Below are 20,217 nucleotides of genomic sequence, written 5' to 3'. Positions count from 1 at the left end.
TCTTTTGTATGCCTGCCTGCTTACAGTACAGCGCTCGCCAAGATAATTGTGAACACACAGCGCCCAACAAAGTGTAACAGACTTGTTTTTCAACCGATTTTACTCAAATTTTCGACTTTCTCTGCTCAAATTTTTCACGGTTCCTTAAAATGAAGCAGATATCTTATTTTCATAAGTAAATTAAAATCCTTAAATGAATCTTATATTGTTTATTCGTATAAACGGAATGGACGCATCAGAGGGAGGTCGCATCGGCGGGATTCTACTGTACTTTCCATGGACGGGTTTTGTTTTTATGAATAACTTTATCTAACAAAAAAAAAAATTTCGCATAAATTTCGCACCCCTACTTTTCAAACTTGATTTTAGTATAAAATGTGCGACGAATATGCGATAAAACACGGTATTGTAATTCTGGAGTCACAATGACATGGCAGGTCTGATGCACTCGGTAGCCAATACGAGGTCACCGTGACGTCAATGCGACAAAATACGCACCCCGATGGTCTGCAAGAAGAAGATTCTGTTTTAGATTACGTTGTGTCTTGCCACATGACAGAAAGCATAACTGGAACCTTGCAGAACTAAACTTCAAAAATCTTAATATAATGCGATGGTTTTTACCAAAACTGCTAAACCTAAAAGTAATAGTCTCATTACAATCGCAAACTTGTATCCTTCCGCTCGAAGATGTGATTTCACAGCGGGGGGAAAAAGCTTAGTTGAAAAACCACATGCTCTGCCTCGTAACTGTGTCACTTAAGCCACTGTAGACTGCTAGTAATTACTGCATCCTATCAATGACAATTTGATTTTGAAGTGGTTTGTTGTGTCGCTAGCACCTGACGTCTCGCAAGCATAAGGAGCGGATGATGAACGGCGGGAAGAGCAGGCAGCGCCCCACCCCGTACTGGAAGAGGCAGCGGGGTGGCTACGGCATGCACGGCATGAAGAAGGCCGGAGTGAAGGTCCCCAAGGCCGTGCAGTATTCCCAACCGCTCACAAACAACTTTGTTAGCGGAGGGGCCATGTTATGAAGTGGCGACCCGCTGTGCTCGTCTGTACAAATCTCTCATGTTGCTGTGTTGCTGTTTGGTTTCCTTCCCGTTTTCTCTTGTTGCAATAAGTTGTCGAGTGCCTGTCTCTGCGCTTTACTTCTCCCCTTGTTTCCGATTCCGTTCATGTCGGGCTCTGTTAAACGCTGCTCTCTATTACACGCACTTGTCAATTACTGAACTATGTACATGACCTGTCGATTGTCGTACTGAGGTATCCATTTCTCGTCGGTATGTTGTGGAAATGTTTCAAGTCCTATGCTGATGTGTTAGCATAGAAGTTGAGTGTGTTGTTAATGTTTTAACCTGGATTATTGCAATAATGGGAAAAAGTTTGGAAACATGTTTGTAATGTGCATGTATTATAGTTGTATCTGTAGGTACATGCATTTCTGTAGCACATGCACACATCAGCAACGAGCTGGAAGTGGTGTTCTGTATAATTTTGTCATGTTCCTTTCAAACTTTTTGCCACTTCGTGCTTTTTAGTTGTTTAATCCGGCCCAATAAGTTTTAAACTATGTTGTATCTGTGATAAAAAGTTTAATGGGAAAAAAGTGTAGCAATGTAGTATACAATCAGTGGTGGTTTACGTTATGAAAGGAATGGTTCCTTCTGGACTTATGCATAAAAGTGATTGGACAACTTTCCTTGTAATTTGAAAGTAATTATTTTTTTTTATCTTAATTTTTGAGTGCTAAACTGCTACTGTATTGTGGCTAGTCCTTTAAAATGTTAATCTTCGGGAGGTAATCTCCTTATTGTTGAGTAAGTTATCCATTAATTGTAATTTTTCATTTTTATTCTCTGAAGGCTTGTCTCGGCCTTGTCTGTTTAAAGTTGGACAGATAAGGTTATCTTTACATTTGTCTTATGCACTCTAATGAACAGAAAAGTAATACGCTCAATCATTTTTTACATACAATTTTGTTTTTAGCTGTTACATTCTATGTCCAAAAATTTAAAATTTCTTAAATAACAATTAGTAGAGTGAGCTTAAGGTCTAGATAGTTTAAAAAGCTTTTTTTTTTTTTTTTTTTTTAAAAAACCATACGTTTATCATGTTTCATTCGTTAACTTAATTTTATTTATTATAATGATTAAATTATATATTGAATACACTGGTTTAAACTATTTTGTCGGTAATGGGGGGTATCGTGGTTGCAGTTAATCTCTTAACTGTAAGAGTGCATTTGATACAATGTGGAAGGCCACCTGTCTTGCCCTGTCTCTCATAATAACTTTTTCCGAGGCCAGACAGGCCCTTTGTGTGTTCTGTGTGGAAAAAATGTTTTTCCAGTAGATAATTTATTTTTTATAGACTTAAGCCAAGAAGTATATTGCATTGAATGTATAAACCAAATAAATATTACTATTTTTTTTATGTTATCTCCAAGATAAATTTAACTATGAATGTATGATTTGGGCTGTACTTGGAAAATGTGGCAAAAACTTTTTTTTTTTATTGCATTGTAGGTTTACAAATCAAATTGAGATTGACCTAATTCATGTTAGGAAAAAAAATGTTAAATTTATAATCTTGTTCTCAAACCCTTTTCCAAAACATCAAACAATTTGTGTATGATATTTGTTCTGTTTTAAATAGGAAAAAAAAAAAAACTTTAATTTTCAACAAGTAGAGATTCGTTTTAAAGTTCTCCAGTCATGTACAAGCCTACCTGTTTTACCAGTTGTGTTGTTTGTGTGAAATACTGGTTTTTGAAATAAAATAATAAATTATTTTTTTAAGATCTATTTTATTCAATTTATAATAAATTCTAAGTATAAAGGTTATTTATTTTTAAATTTGTTAAGTCTGAATACGTAGGCGAATGCAATAAACTGTTAGTTATAACTCCTCCTAATATAAAATAAAATAAAATGGTCTCTTTTTACAGGTCAATATTTTCATGTAGCTGTTTTTTGTCTAAAGAGGTACTAATTAGTCATTGGGCCAGAACGATTCCCCGATTTTGTGGGTATGGTTTTGGTTTGTTTAAATCTTGGAATTATCATTTAATTTATTTTTGTACCCTTATCTTACGTTTATGATTATTAATGTAACTTAAGTTTATACTGCTAAATAAGTGAACAACAATATTTTTTCAGTTACCATGTTATCTAACATATGCCATAGAGTATGGTTTATCTATCATGAAGTCTAGGATTTACTTCTACACATTAGTTGTTAGTACTATTGTTTCAGATTTATGATATATGGTTTTAATGAACATTAAAGGCCAACTATGTAAACGAAGCATTTCGGCAAAACATAGATATAGTTATACCATTATGAAACATTGAAGTTTACAACATGCTTTTTGTCTTTTTTTTTTTTTTTTTTTCAGAAGATATCTGCTATTAAAATAAATTTATTTTCAAGTTTGAAAACTTGTCAATGATTACTGAACATGGACTTGATGTGAAAAATGTCACATTTTGATGTATGGTAGTTGAGAGTGGGTCCATCGGCTGAAAATTTATTTAATTTATTACGACCCTATCCCCGGGAACCATGATGGGTCGTAACAATGGGTTCTTACTGTATGTAGGCATCTTTTCTGTGAGGATCTGAATGTCGTCTATTATTTGGTCTAAGATAAGTTTATAAACACTGTAAGAGATAGTATTATCCATCCTTATTTTTATGATAACATTTAGGATTAAAATTTTTTTTATTCTTGTGCAAGAACCAAAACCAGAACTTAAAACAGTGGTTCTTGATGTAAAACTGATCCAATTAATAAAAACCACAACTGCACGGCCCCAGATTCATTCCCAGTACTATAAATGTCTGCTCATTTTACTTAAAATTTTGCTGCATCTTTTGTTTTCTGGGTTACTTGAAAATAATAACATAGGTTTTCATTGTAATGAATTATCTAAACTTATCAAGTGCTAATTCTAAACTGCCTTTGCAAAATAGGTTAAAATATTTTGCTACACAGAATGAGTCTGTACTACATATACGGAAATTGAAGATCAAAGGTACCATATTTGTGTCCGACTCATTTAGAAAACACAAGTAGGTAAATGATTTTGATTTCTCTTAATAATTGATAATCTATAGATTCTTGAACTTTGAGGAGTTCGCCTGGAAGGATTTTTTTTGTCAGCTGAGCTAAGAAATTTACCTAATGTAATTTTAGTAGTAAAATTTGTAGTTGATTATGTAAAAAGTTAGATATTCTGTGTTAGTGTATTGTAATTTGGAAATTTTGCAAGTTATTGACAATTTTATTATGTTCGTGAATTCGTTTTAAATTTGCTTTAGATTACAACAATTCGAAGAGCAGTCCTTAGCAAATTTCAAAAAAAAATTTTAATTCAGTCTTTGAACAGCTATTGTCAAGCTTGATTGTACACAGAATTATACTAATGATTATTATTAGTCTACTACATATTTCAAACTGATTTATTAACTTGTGCAGCAGTTGTTTCTTCAGTCTCTTTTGCTCACTTTATTCCCCTTTTCCTTATCCCTCATACTTATTTTTGGGCTGCTATTGCATCAGCAACCTTTCCTACTTCCTGCTCAGAAATATTTTCATGGCACATTAGCCTAGGAGACAATGCACGCATAATAGTCATAGACCACCCACCCAAGACCTAAAACACCTTGTTTTTAATGTGCATGTTTCAAAAATATGTATGTATACATACTGCCAACTATATGGTTCAGGAGTTAGTATGCACAGTAGTTTTTAAGTTTTACAGACTGTGATGTAGTTTTGGTCCCACTGTAAAACTTATCCTGCATAACTTTGTATTTTGTTCTCACCTAACACGTAGAGTGTATTTCCCGTAAGGTATGTTTGATTAGTAGGTATTTTTAAGTGGTAACGTATCATAAGCATTACATATTTTACCTGCTCTGTTGCAGCAGGTAGCCGGTTCTCAAATGTACCTTCACTAGTATTTCAGGTAGACTTTTATTTACAAATGTATGTCATTCTACATGTAGAATGCCTGTTGAATGTCCATGAACAATAATTGTAGTGATATGGTAATGCACATTTTGTGGCAGTTTTATTGTGTGCAGTTTCCTCACAGAATTTGTTGGAGTTCTGAATTTCTGCTGCCAGGTTGTTTGTTAAATGTTACAGTTTTCCATAAAAATGTTGAAATAATTTATTTACTGTGCGATCGCTAATACATTGTACATGGTAGGTTTCAGTAAAATGTCACAAATCTCGCTCAAGACTTAGGTTGTAGCTAACGTTGAAGTATTATAATGTTAGTGTAGTTTGAGTATACGGTAAGTAGGTAGATGTTGAATCCTAAACTGTAATTTGTTTTTGTTCTTGTAGCCCGCCATCTTTAATGTTCAGATTTTATCTATAAATTCAGTTTATAGTTATTTTGACAAATGTCAGCCATTACGTAGTGTATTTTGTAATATTTCCAAAGTTTTATACTTTGTTACAGTCTAATAATTAATAACAATTTACAGTCTAGAATAGTCAGAAGAAAACAGCTGATTAAGCCATTGCAACTGTCATAATTATTATGCCAGATCAGTAGATCACTAATGTTAACATCAATAAGAAAGTGTCCTATGTACTTTACCATGTCATGCCATAAACAGGACAAGATTTTATGGTTTTATTTTTAGGTAAATTTGGTTTTAAAACAGGAGATTTCCCTTTTATTGTTTTATTTTTATACATTGTCTTTGTTTAAAAAAAAAAGTATTTTAACAAATATGAAACTAGAATATTGCTTGATACTGTTTTTTTCATAAAAATAGTCTCATTTTGATTGACTCATAAAGTCATAATGCACTTTTACAATATTAAGCATGTCTATAATAGAACGACTCAGAAAAATAAAATAAATCTGCAAATTTTTGTGTGTTTAAAAAAGTAATGTAATAACTAATTGACCCCATCAATTTCATTTTGGCATAAAATACGTGCTTAATAAATTACATTCCATAATTTACTATAATAAAAAATACTTTTGTAATTTGATTTAGGTTTTGTCCAATTACTGATTGATTTCATGTTTTAAGTTTCATTTCGGTTCAAAATGGTGTATTCTAGTAATGCGTCAAATCCCAGTACCACGAATCCAAATCTTCAATTTGAATCCTAAAGACTACCTTGAATTTACCCCTCAGATCTGAATCTAGGTGTCAAGGGTAAAAAATAAAATAGCATACAAGAAATTTTAAAAAATATGTATTAACTATGACATTGAAACATTTAACCCTTATGTGTTTCCAGGATCAATACATATTGTAATTTTATGTATATATTACATGATAAAAAGTACAATATCTTGGGGAATTGTAACAGGATAAGTATGAAGAAAAAATCTACCTAGTAAATGTAAGAGTTTATTCAGTGTTAAATTTTTTAAGTTTACATTATTTCCTCTTAAAATTTTTCTTTCTGTCTTTTTCCTTGAATATGTGATATTTTGAATCCTATGGATTTGATGGTCTTTGAAGATTTGATTGGCTCATCCCTAGATGCATTTTGGTGTTGTGTTATATTGACATGCTTTGCTGAGTTATTTCTATGTTATCACTATTCACCATATAATCTTGTCCCTAGCCATAAACTATTATATGCAAGCTGTTGCATAATATTTGGAAAACCGAGATGGCGGGCTCTGATCCTTCTTTCAAATTTAATGTAATGTCGGCTTTTGGAATGAATGTGGTGTTTGTTGTGAAGTGGCTGCTTTTTATATCAGTTGGCTTGTGTTTGAACAAGAGGGAAAATTTTCCCCATTAAGTCATAATGGGATTCTGTACGTGAAACCAGTTTTTTCAGTGTGAGTGTGTATTTTGTATCCCAAAAAAAAAAATAAAAAATTTCTCAGATATTTATGCAAAATCCTATATGTAAATTTTAACACAGTTTAGTCGTAAAACCTTCCAGGAGTTCCAAATAAATGCCTAAAAATCTAACCTTTAATTCAGCATTGAAGTTAGTTACATTATCAGCTCGCCACTCAAATACCTGAGTTTTTATGTGGCTTGTTACTTAAATAGGTTTTAAGTTGATAAACAGGTAAATTAAAACATGTGGACCTCAAAATGCAATTTGAGCCAAAGGTTGTCTTTTGCATGAAAAATGGTAGGTAGTTTCATTCAATAATCAATTATTTATTTAATAGGCAGATATTTTTTGAGTAAAATATTTATTTATTTATTTACTTATTTATTTGCATTTGTAACATGCCCACCAACAGCTGGAGAACTTGTTTGTTGGGCACAACATAAAAACAGAAACAACAATTACTTAAAGAAAACAAATTCACAAGTACAAATCAACACATACGTTAACAAAGCCATTGACATATACAAGACACGACATGCAAAACAAAGATAAAAATATAGAGACTGATTGCAGAAATTAAAAAAATGAAGGGTAGCAAAATAATTAAAATATAAAATCTTTATCTGTTTCATTAAAATTAGAAATTAATCTCTAAATGAAATCATTTTTGTTAAGCATTTTTCAAAACATATTTTAGGCACGTATTAAACTGGAGAACTCTGATACCAGTATTATCAAGTAAATATGCAGATTCGGCCATTCAGGAAGTACTAAATAAAACAAATTAAACCTAATGGTCTCTATTCAGTATGCACTTAGCAAAATGTTCCTTGTGAATGATTCTCTAAGTAGAGTGAAAATATAAGAACTAATAAATAAGGGCGTGTATTTTTCGCAGAAAAATATTTTGAGACTAGCGTAGGGTTAAAACACTAGCATCGTCTGTGTTTCGTGATTGGGTGAGTGTTTGTAAGGCACATGTCTTCTGTTAGAGTACCAATCGGAATAATTTAGTGCGGAAGCGAACACATTCTGAATGACCCGGTGAAATAAGGTAATTGTTTCTTTTGCAAATAGATAGCAGCCAATTACAAGGAAAAAAACTGCTGGCGTGGCCATACCTTGTTGCAGTCTAATGGGTGTTGTGAAAAATACATACCCCTATTTGTCAGTGTTACTACTATGTGTGTTAAAAAACCATGAATTGTGGCACTATGGTCTTGCACACACTTCTTTGAATTACAACATATCCTCGTGTTATTGCTTTTCGCAATGAATAAATAAGCAGTTTTATTTTTAATGAACTGTAGGTAATACTTTCATAGGTGGATGTTCTCACTTTATAATTATATATAAATGCCAAGAGAACATGTATGTCCAGCAATAAAAGCAACAGTGTATACTGACAGGCCAGGTGTCTTGAGCTTGCATCAGCATGGGTCGTAGGAATTCACATAACTAATATTTTATGTAAGGCCCTGTCTCAATTCGTGAGAGTTCTCACTCTGCACGTACTCTCTAAAAAACTAGCTCTCTCTAACGAGCTGGGATGTCCAAACCTTGGCTGTACCCCTCTGTAAGCTGGAAATACGTGTGAAAAAATAAAAATTTATTTGCAATGATTTAATACTTCTGGCTGACCATTTCAAAACGTCTTTCAGGACTCTATAAAATATACCTATTTCCACTGTGTGTTTTCTTGCCCAATCATTCCAGTGAACTGAAATTGTAAAGTATAATAAAAGTAAAATAAAAATTATAACCTAAGGCCATTTCACATTAAAAAAGTTAATGTTATATTTTCTTTTCAAAAATGTATTATATTTATTAGATACTTTTTTCCAACAATTATGGGTTTATGAGTTAGTGCGGAACGAGACAGGGAAAAAGTTACAAATATAGACAAAGTTTATCAAAGCTATCAAAACAGTAAAAAAAAAATTATCATTTATCGCCATAAACCCTTACATTTCAAGGTATATTTTGCCATCATGCTGTTTATACATGTGTGATATGCTGGTGGTTTTGTTATGTTCTGTAGACCTCACGTGTTATTTCAGTGTGGCTCATTTCAAAGAGTCTTGCTCATAAAAACAAAAAAAAACTTTCTTAAATTATGATGGCTGTCAAAAAGTGAGTGAGAGTTCACTTTTGTTCACTCACCCTTTCGCCTTCGAGTTGAAACGGTGGGCAACTTGCTCTGTGATATCGAGAGTGGACTAGAGGCAACTCTCTGCCAGTGGGGGTACATGGCCTTAATTTAGAGTTCCATAACCTTCTGCGCTACTGCATTTAAACTTCGCAACTTCACATGAATGCTGCACTGATTGGTTTCCTGATACAGAATCGGAATGCAGTTTGAATTTTTAAACAAACTTAGCTCCGGCGAAGGCTTTACATATCTGAAATTACCTCATAGTTTGGGCTGTCATTTGATGGTGGTTTTGAAAACCTTGCAAGCTGCATGTAATATATGCTCTATGTCTTTTGGATGTAGAAGAATTTTTGGCATGTTGTAACGGCACTGTATTCAGTAGAAAATATTTCCTAGTACTGTTATCGTTCTTACTGAGTGATTATAAGAGAAATGCGTAGAAAGTAAAATTAGTGAGTTGTATCTTTTACATTACTTTACGTTTTTTTAAAAAAATTATTTTGCTAAATTTGTAAAAATTTATTTTGGCATTGTAGCACTGGTTTACAAGCTGTTTGTACTGGCAACATTATTGCTTGAATTTTTCCTTACTGTATGGTCTCACTAAACCTAATTATTTGGTGAAGTTTGTTATAATTTATTTACTAATGTAGATATTCCTTTTTGTTTAGACCTGTGCATCCTTTTGTACTGTTAATTTATTTTATTAAATCAAAAGAAAATATTTATGAGTATGTGGTTCCTGAATTAATTTAGACTGACTTGAAACATGAAACATGCAGAGAAAAAGAAAAGATATTGCTAGATAATTTTGTTTTTAATTGTTCAGTTTTCTTTGCAGTTTATGACGTAATTCATCCATGATTGACATTAGTAAGTCCATCTGTCCCAGAGAAGGCCTATTATGTAAAGGGTATTTTATGAAAGGAAATAAAATAGTTCACTGTATGCATAACAGGTTGATAATATGTGTATGTATTTCTTCCGCAAGAAAGTTCTTCTTGGAACTTATTTCAAATTGATAGTTTGTGAAAACTACAATGTAAAATTTCAAAACGGTAGTTGTGATATAGGCTGTTTCCTCTGAAAGTACACTTTTCAATGTTGAAAATGTATTTTAAGTAGTAGTATGTTTCAGTGTAGTGTTAAGAAGACTGTGTGATACACTATGTAACATTTTAAATTTTATTCCACTGTCCTGAATATTTTCAACAGTGGTCAAATTCCAGCCTTTTAAGGTTGGATGTGTAATTTAGTACATGTACAATATGTAAAATAGTCTTACTGTAACTTAAATGAATTGTATAGGTTTTTTTCCTTCCCCCATTTTAACATAGTTAACTTTATTTTAGTCACACTTTGCATATTCAGCAGTGTCTATAGCACTTGTTCACCACCACTTGTTACTAACAGATATGCCAGCAAACCTGCAGTGTTTTGCGAGTTTGTATAAACACAACGAAGATTATCGCCAGTATAGTACTGTTATCTTGGAACACACATTTTATCATGGTTTCATTTCATGTTGATGTTTGTGTATTATTTTTCATCGCAGAAAATATTTGCAGGTGGTTGTAGTCCACCCTTAACACACCCCTTATTACATAATTAATCAATCCTGCATTTCCGATGCTATAATTTTTTATTGCTGTGGACTAAAAAAAAAAATCACTCCATTAGAGAAAATGCATTATACTTTTATTTTGCATTATGATTTACTGTGGGTTGAAATATAGCACAAATGTGAGACAGTGCTTACAAATTTACAGTAGAAGTTAAATTCCCAATATACACACCTCTCTCCATGTATCTCTGTTACATTGTAATGCCAATGAAGTTAAAATTTTCTCCTTTTTGGCATTATTCTCTCCCCTTCTCCTTGAAAATGAAAAGGAAGAACGGAGTTTCACTGGATGGTACTTTGCAGCCGGAAGTTGTTACATCATGACTATTGTGCTTGTGGAATTGCCCATACCACACATGCAGTGAGAATATACATACGTACCGTAACTATCAGTTTTGGTTGTGAAGGGTTGGAAACTAAGTTACAGACTACCAAATTAATTGTTAAATTAAAGTTAGTACATTCTGAAATTCAAATTAAACATATTGTTTCCTCAAAATATTACCTTCACATGTTTTGTAGTAATTTTTCATGTGTCTTCATAGTTTGTAAACATGTGTAATTAAATACCAGTAAGAATTGTTATAGTAGTAAAATTCATGAATATTTGTGCACTAAGAACATTGGTTGAATAACATGTTGCGAAGAAAAATCTGTTGAAATAACAGTATGTATTCCATGGATTGTGTCCCATTTGAAATGTGTTTTTTTTTTTGTGTGTGTGCATACAAAGCAGGCATTGATGTTTTTAATACTTTGAATTTTTTTTCTCTTCAGTAATTTTAATTAATCCATTTAACTAAATCTGCAATAAATTTATAGTTTTACCATTAGCATAGGTAAATTAGCAATGCAATGTGCACAAACAGACATGGTAATGTTCTAAATGCAATAGTTAACTTCAGCAAATGTAATTTAATAGTACATTAAATAAGGCCATAGTAGGGACTTTTATTTCTAGCAAGGTGCAAATATGATGTGTTAATCATAGTTTGCAGATGTTAGTATTAATTACATACCTATTGTCTTGCAGTTTGGAGATAGATAGATGTATAGTAGTTATAGTTACTAGTAGTATTCATCACACAGCTAAAATGTACAATTTCTTTAAGGGTTGATCTTACTGTCAGTATTATGTTGTATGGAGGTAGATTTAGTACAAATATAAACACTTGATATGGTATTCACATTGTTTTCAGTGCTGGAAGATATGCATGAGTGATTAAATATAATATTATCATTGATACAAATTGATTCTTGTTACTAGTTTTTGAGCTTATGACAGTTTACTTCTGTGTTATTTTTGTCTAAAATATTTTACTTTAAATCTATTTTATTTGTTTTAAATTATAAAAAAAAAAAAAGCTTTCTTTAGACAAGTTTTGACATTTATACATATTGAAACTGATTTACATTTACTTTTCATATCACTAGCGTTACATGTAAAGATTCAACGTGTATTGAAGCATAATATTGCTGTCAGTTAGCTGTATGTAGCCCCAGCAATGTCATAAAAATCAGTTTTCAAAAATAATAGGCTTAGTTTTTGTAATCATATTTAATGATATTTTGATTGGCATGCTAACTCACTCTCATTTATGTCTCAAGCATTTTTATTTTTATGTTAGTATACATATTTAATTACATTCATATTAGTTTCCAGCACTGTAACTTTTAACATAATTATTTTATTTCATTTGTACAAATGAAGAGCTTGCATATCAAAACAAAAAACTTTGAATTGTTTTCAAGTTAAATATTTTAACATAGAATTGTAACTGAAATGCCCTTAAATGTGGGGTGTATTTTAAAATAATGTTGAAATGTATGTTTTTAAATAATGAAAATGTAAGTATTGCATCATAGATTTTTAGTTGTGGTTTTTGAAATTGTCATTTTTTATTCACAATCTCTTTGTGTTAAACATATCTTGTCTGAACTAGAAAAAGTAATTTTTTGAATCATGTCACTTGTTTAATGTGAAAAAATCTTGTGGTTGTAAATCCAGCTGTGTTTTTTTTTAAAAGGCATGTCTGTATATTTAGCAAAGTTACACTACATAGATAGTCCTTAAACATTTAGTGTGTTGCATCCAAGTGTGGTAACTTTAAATTAAGTTCACGTGTCATTATAAACCCTTGGCAGATAACTTGAGTAGAGCATTTTATTGCAAACAATAAAAATCATAAAAAATCTCTTTGTGATAAAATTTTATTGGGTGAAGGTTGACATCATCATAGATATGTGAAGTAAAAAAATATATATGAATAGAATTTTGTCTTGCACTGCAGTGGAGTGTATGAAAGCTGTTGTTTGATCTTTGCTAAAAATGCTAGTTTTGAGTCAGTGCTCATATAAATACATAAAATATTTTTAATGATATGCTTCTGGTTAATGCATTATTTTCATGTGTATATCATATGGTAATTTTGTAAACATGGTTAATTGGTTACCAAGGTGTGACTAATGCCAGTATGATGGTATCAGCCAACATTTAAGTAACACTTTGGTACGAGAAGTATGAGATGGTATGATATGAATTCCATTACGTGCTGTTGATACCTATTGCACTCTTAATTCTCGTGTGTGTGTGTGTGTAAGTTTTTGCTATAACTCACAGATAAAGAGGTAGTTGCAGCAGCTTAGATTCAAGTGACACACTGGTACTAGAAGTATCTAATGGTATGAATTACGTTACGTGCAGCATTTCTCTTGTGTGTGTGTAAGTTATCATATAAAACACAGATAAGGAGGTAGTTGTAGCATGAAAGTGGGAGTGAATCAACTTTCGATGGTTTTAGGCAAACAGTATAGTCAATAGTTTCAAGAGAAGATATTTCCTTTGCTTGTTTCTCTGAAAATGGCAAAGGGAGGGAGGCAGAAACGATCTTTCTATCCTTTCGGATAAGTATGTAGTGTTCTGGGGAAAGTAGAGGGGTTAAAGGGAAGAACATGGTTTGACAGTCTCCTGGAAGCATTGACATGAAGACTGCAGTTAAATAAAGTGATGAAAAAATGGAACAGCTGCCCTTCGAGGTAATGCTGTTCAGTTTGTGTTTTTTTTTTTAAGTAACAATGCCAATAAATTACTACATGATTTGAAGTAGTGCTGTTGTAGATTATAAATAGTGCTGATTTATTTTACGTGAATTTTTTATTTCCGTGCGCACATTGTGAAAATGGCACTTGTGTAACATTAAATACAATGCAACAAAGTAACAAAATGATGAATCCACAAACAATATTTTGCTCTTTCCTCAATAGCTATTTACTTCCTTCATTGTATATTTATCTTCAACACCCATGTGTTCAGCCAACCTTAATTTTACACCATCACACATGCCAGAAGCTATCAGGGCTAGTTTACCTCATTGCTACTAGGATGCACTAGTTGGCATTATGGCAGAAACACATTTAGTAAACAACACAGTCAGGAATAGGTTAAATAATCTTTCTAATAACAGAAAATTTTAACTTTATGTTTATTATTTTTAAATCTTATTATAACGTAAATATACCTCCTATATTATTTTTTAAGTCAGATTTAGTGCCTACTTAACAATGTAATCCCCTAGCCCTATTATGTAAACAATGTGGTAAATGAATTTTTGAAGTTTAATTTTAGGTTGTTTAATCTCAAAATGCTATTGATTTGAATGTAATTCAAATGTATTTAGACATTTGTACTGTAAATTAATTTTAATAGGAGCAGTTTCTGAATTAAAATGGTAGTCAGCAGGCACACATATCTCATTGGAAAACAAATTATTTTGATTAACACACACTCCACTGGAAAAAAAAAAACTATTTTATTAGCTTTGTTTTCCTGGAACAAATTAAAGAATTAGGTACTATGCTTATAACCTTTATTTATGTTCTCAACTAAAGAGGTTTCCGGCACAGGATAATGTCTGCATGTCATATATAATGTAAAAATGTATTTTACCTTACCTTTTAAGTTTTTTGTTTGATCAAAAATAATTTAACATTTAGCATGCTCTGGTATAAATATGTAACTCTTTTACAGCCTTCAAGTTGGATTTACTGCGTTGCTCATGTCTATAATTCCATAATTTTCACACCGAACTTTTGATAAAATTGTTTCACAATTTCCGTCCCTTTCAGTTTGTATTTCACAAAACGAAATAACAGGAATTATTTTAGCCATTGAGTTTGTGTTCATAGTAACAACCAAATTGTATAGAAAATATTGTGCTTTCTCACTTGATATTTAGTAGTTCACCAAAATCTTTTACAGTAGTAGAATTAGTTGTATGTGGGGGGAAATGGCTTTCTCTTCCTTGTAGATTCGAAGACTAGTCACGGTCATCACAGTCAGGTTTTTTTACCTCTTTGAACGTTTTTTATTTAAGAGATCGGCTTACTCTTAATGTACTGTTTAAAAAAATGCTCAAAATTTCTGAAGTTAACCACCCCCCCCCCCCCCCCCCCCAATTCCGAATTCCGGTAGTTTAAGATGAGAATTTAATGCAAGTTCGGATAGGCATGGTATTTAAGTTGCTGTTGTATGGAGTCCGTACATCCAGTGGTACTTATGCTGCTGTTGCACGAAGGAGAATGAGGAAGAAATGTTTTTAGCTTTTTTTTTTTCGTACCCTTATCTCCACACTCACAACTTTCACTGTTGGTGTTCTGTAACTATTATTCTTTACCGTATGATAAGGTCTCTTTTTCTCTGCTACAGAATTGAAAAGAAAGGTGGTTAAAACTGCCTCTTTATGTTTTCATGATTGCTGGTAAATAAGTTCCTGGGTGCTTCAAGCCTTCTCCTTGTCTTTATGCTGGGGCATATCCTCCCTCCCGTCCATCACGGCTGTCAAGTCATGGACACTTATCTTAGAGTGAGCAAGTTTTTTTTTTTTTTTTTTTTTTTGCGGCTTCTCTACACACACATAAGTTCCTCTTAAAAAAAACCACCCATAATTTTTTAGATTAATGTGGATAAGCTAGATTGTGGTACTTCCATGCCCATCATCATCTCTGCCTTGCATCTTGTTTTAGGGTGCAAATTTATTCACCAATTAACATTACAGATATCTCATCTTACATACTGGGAAATGTGTGTGTCTGATTAGAAATAGAGCCATTACATTTACCTGTACAAGTTTTGTGGAGTTTCGCCCCCTCCTCCCCCTTCCCCCCAAAAAATAATCTCAGGCCATGGAAACGTAGAAGGTTTGTAAGTGGCATCGCTTAGGCAATGTTCATCTTTGATGTTAAAACTGCAAAATTATAGGTTCGCTAGGCAAAAGTCCCACAGAGCACGGTGTGTTATCGGCTAAATGCCTGTGTGGTAGTTGAGTGCGAAGCATGTGAGCCAAGGCTGCACCTAGCGCTCCCAGGCTCCCAAGATCTCATTTACCCGGCTGAGGCCATCTTAAGCTAGAGGCCCTGTCACACTATCAAATATTTATTGAATTAAATCTTATCAGCACTGGTGAATGCATGTCAAAGATTGGATTCAACTAAAAATTTAAGGGGTGTATTGAAAAGCATTTCACATGCTACAAGTTCTTGGAACTGTTTCATTGAATAGAATTTAATTTTTGCAGAAAGATTGGTTTATTACTGTTGATTTTTATCTTCTGAACTATGAAGATCAAACCCTGCTAAAACAGCTTTTAACTATTAAAACATGTTATATTATTATATTTAAAATGTTTTATGTTGCTGTCTATTTTTTTCCCCTTTTTTTTTTTTGACCAAAAATTGCTTAAAACCTTATAATTTTTGGGACAAACAAATTTGCCACAAAAAGTAAACCGATTAAAACAAAGGCCGAAAAATCACATTAAAGAAAATTTAGGACAATTCCGAAATTAAAATCTTAAAAGAATCCAGATGGCCACAGTTATGGCATTTTAGTGACTTTACATGCCATTCCAAAGAGTGAGTTAATTACAAACTGGATTTTATGAGAAGCAGAATTTGAAGTCGCCATAGTCTTCACTGGTAAATCAGGGAGTTTAATGAGAGGGGGAAAGGTAGTAGTTAAGTCTAATCGCCTGACAGTATATGTGTTGTTCGTTGATAGTAATTAATATCTCCTGTTATTTTTAATTTATGCATAAATAATTGCGATTGTTGGCTAATTTAGGTGAGTGGAATGTGGATAACAATGTTGGACAGGTCTTGGCATTCGCTCAGCAGTACACTGGTAGCAAGTGTGGAAAAAATCTTAAGTTTGTGCCTCAGCTGTATCCACCAAGTGTTAAATACATAACAGCCCACATAAGTAAGGTTGAGGGGGCTTGGGTGTATAGTTTTTTGTACGGTTCAATTTTTTTTTTTTTTGCTTAATTTTTATCACAAGAAATATTTTCCCTAATTAACCTGTCAAGAAGCTATCTTGCTACAGAATGTTCAATTAGGAACAGTAAAAGGGCATTATTGCATACATAACACTAATTTTAGAAATTTAATTTAGGCTATACTTCAGATGCACCATTTCTAAAAGCCTATCTTAGAAAGTGGGCTGTAGTTTTATTTTTGAAGCATTACCTATTTTACTATAGCAAAAATGAATCTGATATAAAATTTTCTTTTCTTTAAGTGGTGATTTTATTTTAAAAAATTGTACATTTATAATTGCCATCATGTATGTAGTAATAGGATCAGTATTAACTTTTTAAATACCTATGTACAGTCTGAAATACCTCCCATTTTAATTGCATGTTCAAACATATCAGACATTGATTTTAGTCATTTAAATGGTGGAATTTGCTCAATTATGTATTTTTCAATTAATTGTACGACAGAAATCTCTGTAATTAAATTTTTTTAATATAAAGTAATGTGTGTACTTCTCACACAATTTTAAATGGTAAATTTTAACATATTTATGCATTTAGGTATAAAGCACAGTAGAACATGGCAATTACTTACTTTTTTAAATGAGTGATTCTTTTTCAATAGACCAACATAGTTTTATCATGAATACACATCAGTTGTTAGTAGTTGAGTTTGGAGTAACTACAAGTATGTACTGTGCACACAAAAACATATTTGTAGCCAAAGATAAGAATAGATTGAGATCAAGATGACAGAATGATGTGAACATTTACTGAAATATTAATGGTATACCATTACATTTTAGAAACAAATGTTTTGAAAACTGTGTGGTTTATTTCTGATGCAAATGTACTTCATAATGTGGTTTTGATGTTAAAAGTAATTGAAAAATTTGTATACTATAAACATTTTGGGAAGAAAATTACATATAAATTTTAAACAAAATAAGTTTTTCTTCTTGGAACCAGAAAAAGAGATTGCAGTTTGTTGAGTGAAGAGAGAGTATGGTATTTATTTTTGTATTTTAAATAAAATAAATAATTTCTGTATTTTTGCTTCTGAGAAAATATTGCTTGTGGGAATATTGTTAAATGTTCTTTATGTTTCTGTGTGTTTGTGATGACCGTTTTGGCAGAAATGTTGTAACTTGTGACTGATGTCTGATATGTATTTGAAGGAATTTTCATCTGATACTGTTGTTTGTTTTCAGATGTTTATGGAGATATATTCTCTCCCCAGCCACTCGTGTTATGTAGATCTGTGTGTTATGTTCTGTTGTTGATCAACCCAGTATTTTCCAGCATAACATTTGTTCACTGATAATAAAACAATCAGTCATTCACGTGTTACAAAAATTTTTCGCTTTTCACCTTGTGTTTTACCCTAATAAATTAAATTTGTGTTCTTTGAAAAAATAGTGGAATACTTTAATCTAAATTAGTTTTGCAACTAGCTATTTAATTGTTTGCACAGATTATTTTTTAATTGATTAATTTGCATATAAAAATGTAGTTTTCAGTTCTAAGATATAGTTTTGTAAGGATTTGCAAAAATATGAATAGTCATATGCACGGGTGTACATCCTGGCTGCTCCCCCCCTCCCCTGATTTTTAAAGCCCTTCACTGAGGGAGCCCGCTTGTACTTTAAAAATCATAACTGAAAGGGGAATGATAAATCTAAAGTTTGACAAATATGTCAGGTGAGTAGTTAAACCCTCATAAACTGGAAACATTTTTACATTTTGAAGTATTTATGAAGCAAATGTCAAACATTGCCGTCCGCCGCGGTCTCGTGTTCGAGGTCGGGCGCAGGTCCTAGCGGGGTGGCTGGCTTTCTTAGAGATTTCTGTTCCGGGGGGGCGCCAGGCTAGCTCGGTGTCTAACCGTGTGATGGTCGTGGGTTTGTTGCCCCAGCGTGGTCCGCTAGAACCGTCGGCGGTGATGGAATTTGTTTCCTGATTAGGTTGGGTTGTTTAGGTTAATTTACATACACTGTTCTGGTTGTTCTACGGGTCGCACGTCGCGCACGGGAGGTGCGGGGTGGACGTTTTATTGCTCACGATTTACACTGGTTCATTACATTGGGCGCGAGGTCTACTCGGCGGTACATGACTGCCAGTGAGGCGTCGGAACACGTAGAAGTTTTGGTTACACTATTATTACAATTACACTTGACAAAACAGCACTCTGTGGTGCTTTTACGTACACGATTACACTGCACATGTTATCTGAGAGGGACACCTGCGTGCCTCTACGTGTGTTTACTTATTAAGTCCTCACGCCAGTAGCAGTTGAGGGAGAGTGTTCGATTAGCATCGGCTAATCTCGTAATCGGTAACTTGCGACGCGCGGGCCCACCTGTGTGGACCGCGGCTCGCTACTAAATTAAAACACGTTTAAGCTTAGATGTAGCCTGTGCCTGTGCACTGGGCGATTAACTAAAGTTCTGGGGTGGCGGGAGACGGCCCGTACCGTATACTGCACGGCCCCACGTAATGTTTTGTGTGGGGCGTGTTAAATTGATGCGGCTGGGTTAGGCCCTACACCGGAAAAGGACCGGGCGCACACGGGGAGTATTTAAAAAAAGGTTTTGGTTGTGACTTTAATTACCAGATGGACGTTCGATGAACACAAAGAGATGCTGGCTCCCCGTGGGACGTGCGTCCATCCCGGTCCGCGAGTCGCGCTGTACTGGCGTCTGGCCCTGGCGCGAGGGGAGGGGTGAGCTCCCTGTCGCGCCACAGTTTCTAAAGTTCCGTTATTCGTAAAAAAAGTACATTAATAATAAAAAGCAAGTGGCTCTAAATTCATACAATAAAACTTAATGATTAACTTAATATCTATATATGTTTTAGAATTGACATTTAATAAGTTTGTCTAAAATAAGTTTGAATAATAGAATCAAGCTGGAGACTGTCTGTTTCTTGATAACTACTCCAGTGGCGAATGATAATGCTAATTTGGGGCGGTTTGCGTTATGTCACACGTTTCACTACTGAATTTAGGCTGAAGGCCGCAAGGGTTGCACTCACAGCTGTTTTAGTAGAAAACTACACGTGAGTGACCCGGGCACTCCTACGTCGCACTCTATTAATTAGGGGCTTTTGTTTGTTTTTGATTACTTTATTATTGTGTGGGGAATTTTGTAGGCACGGGGAGTGCGTTGCATGCGTAATTAAAATGGTTCGCTATTCTCTACCTTGGGCTGCGGTCCACTCACTTGACTCAGGTGGGCCATGGCTAGGGGTGCTTTCCGTTAGCGGAGCCGAGTACTGGCGG

At 33.4% G+C, this 20,217-nt stretch overlaps 1 protein-coding gene across 4 annotated transcripts in view; it reads left to right on the top strand.

The window, feature by feature from the left end:
* LOC134542802 (zinc finger protein 385B-like) overlaps positions 1 to 3,400 on the top strand; it is a 48,370-nt gene extending 44,970 nt beyond the window's left edge. For all 4 annotated transcript variants that reach the window (XM_063387339.1, XM_063387338.1, XM_063387341.1 and 1 more), the window contains one exon: positions 840 to 3,400. In XM_063387339.1, coding sequence (XP_063243409.1) covers positions 840 to 1,037 — 198 coding nt within the window. In that variant the 3' untranslated portion in view covers positions 1,038 to 3,400. The remainder of the gene's footprint in view (positions 1 to 839) is intronic.
* The last annotated feature ends 16,817 nt before the right edge of the window (positions 3,401 to 20,217 follow it).

The sequence above is a fragment of the Bacillus rossius genome (assembly GCF_032445375.1).
Source record: "Bacillus rossius redtenbacheri isolate Brsri chromosome 9 unlocalized genomic scaffold, Brsri_v3 Brsri_v3_scf9_2, whole genome shotgun sequence".
NCBI classification, from domain to species: Eukaryota; Metazoa; Arthropoda; class Insecta; order Phasmatodea; family Bacillidae; genus Bacillus; species Bacillus rossius.
Note: the sequence above shows the minus strand (reverse complement) of the source record. Positions and strands in the feature narration are given on the sequence as shown.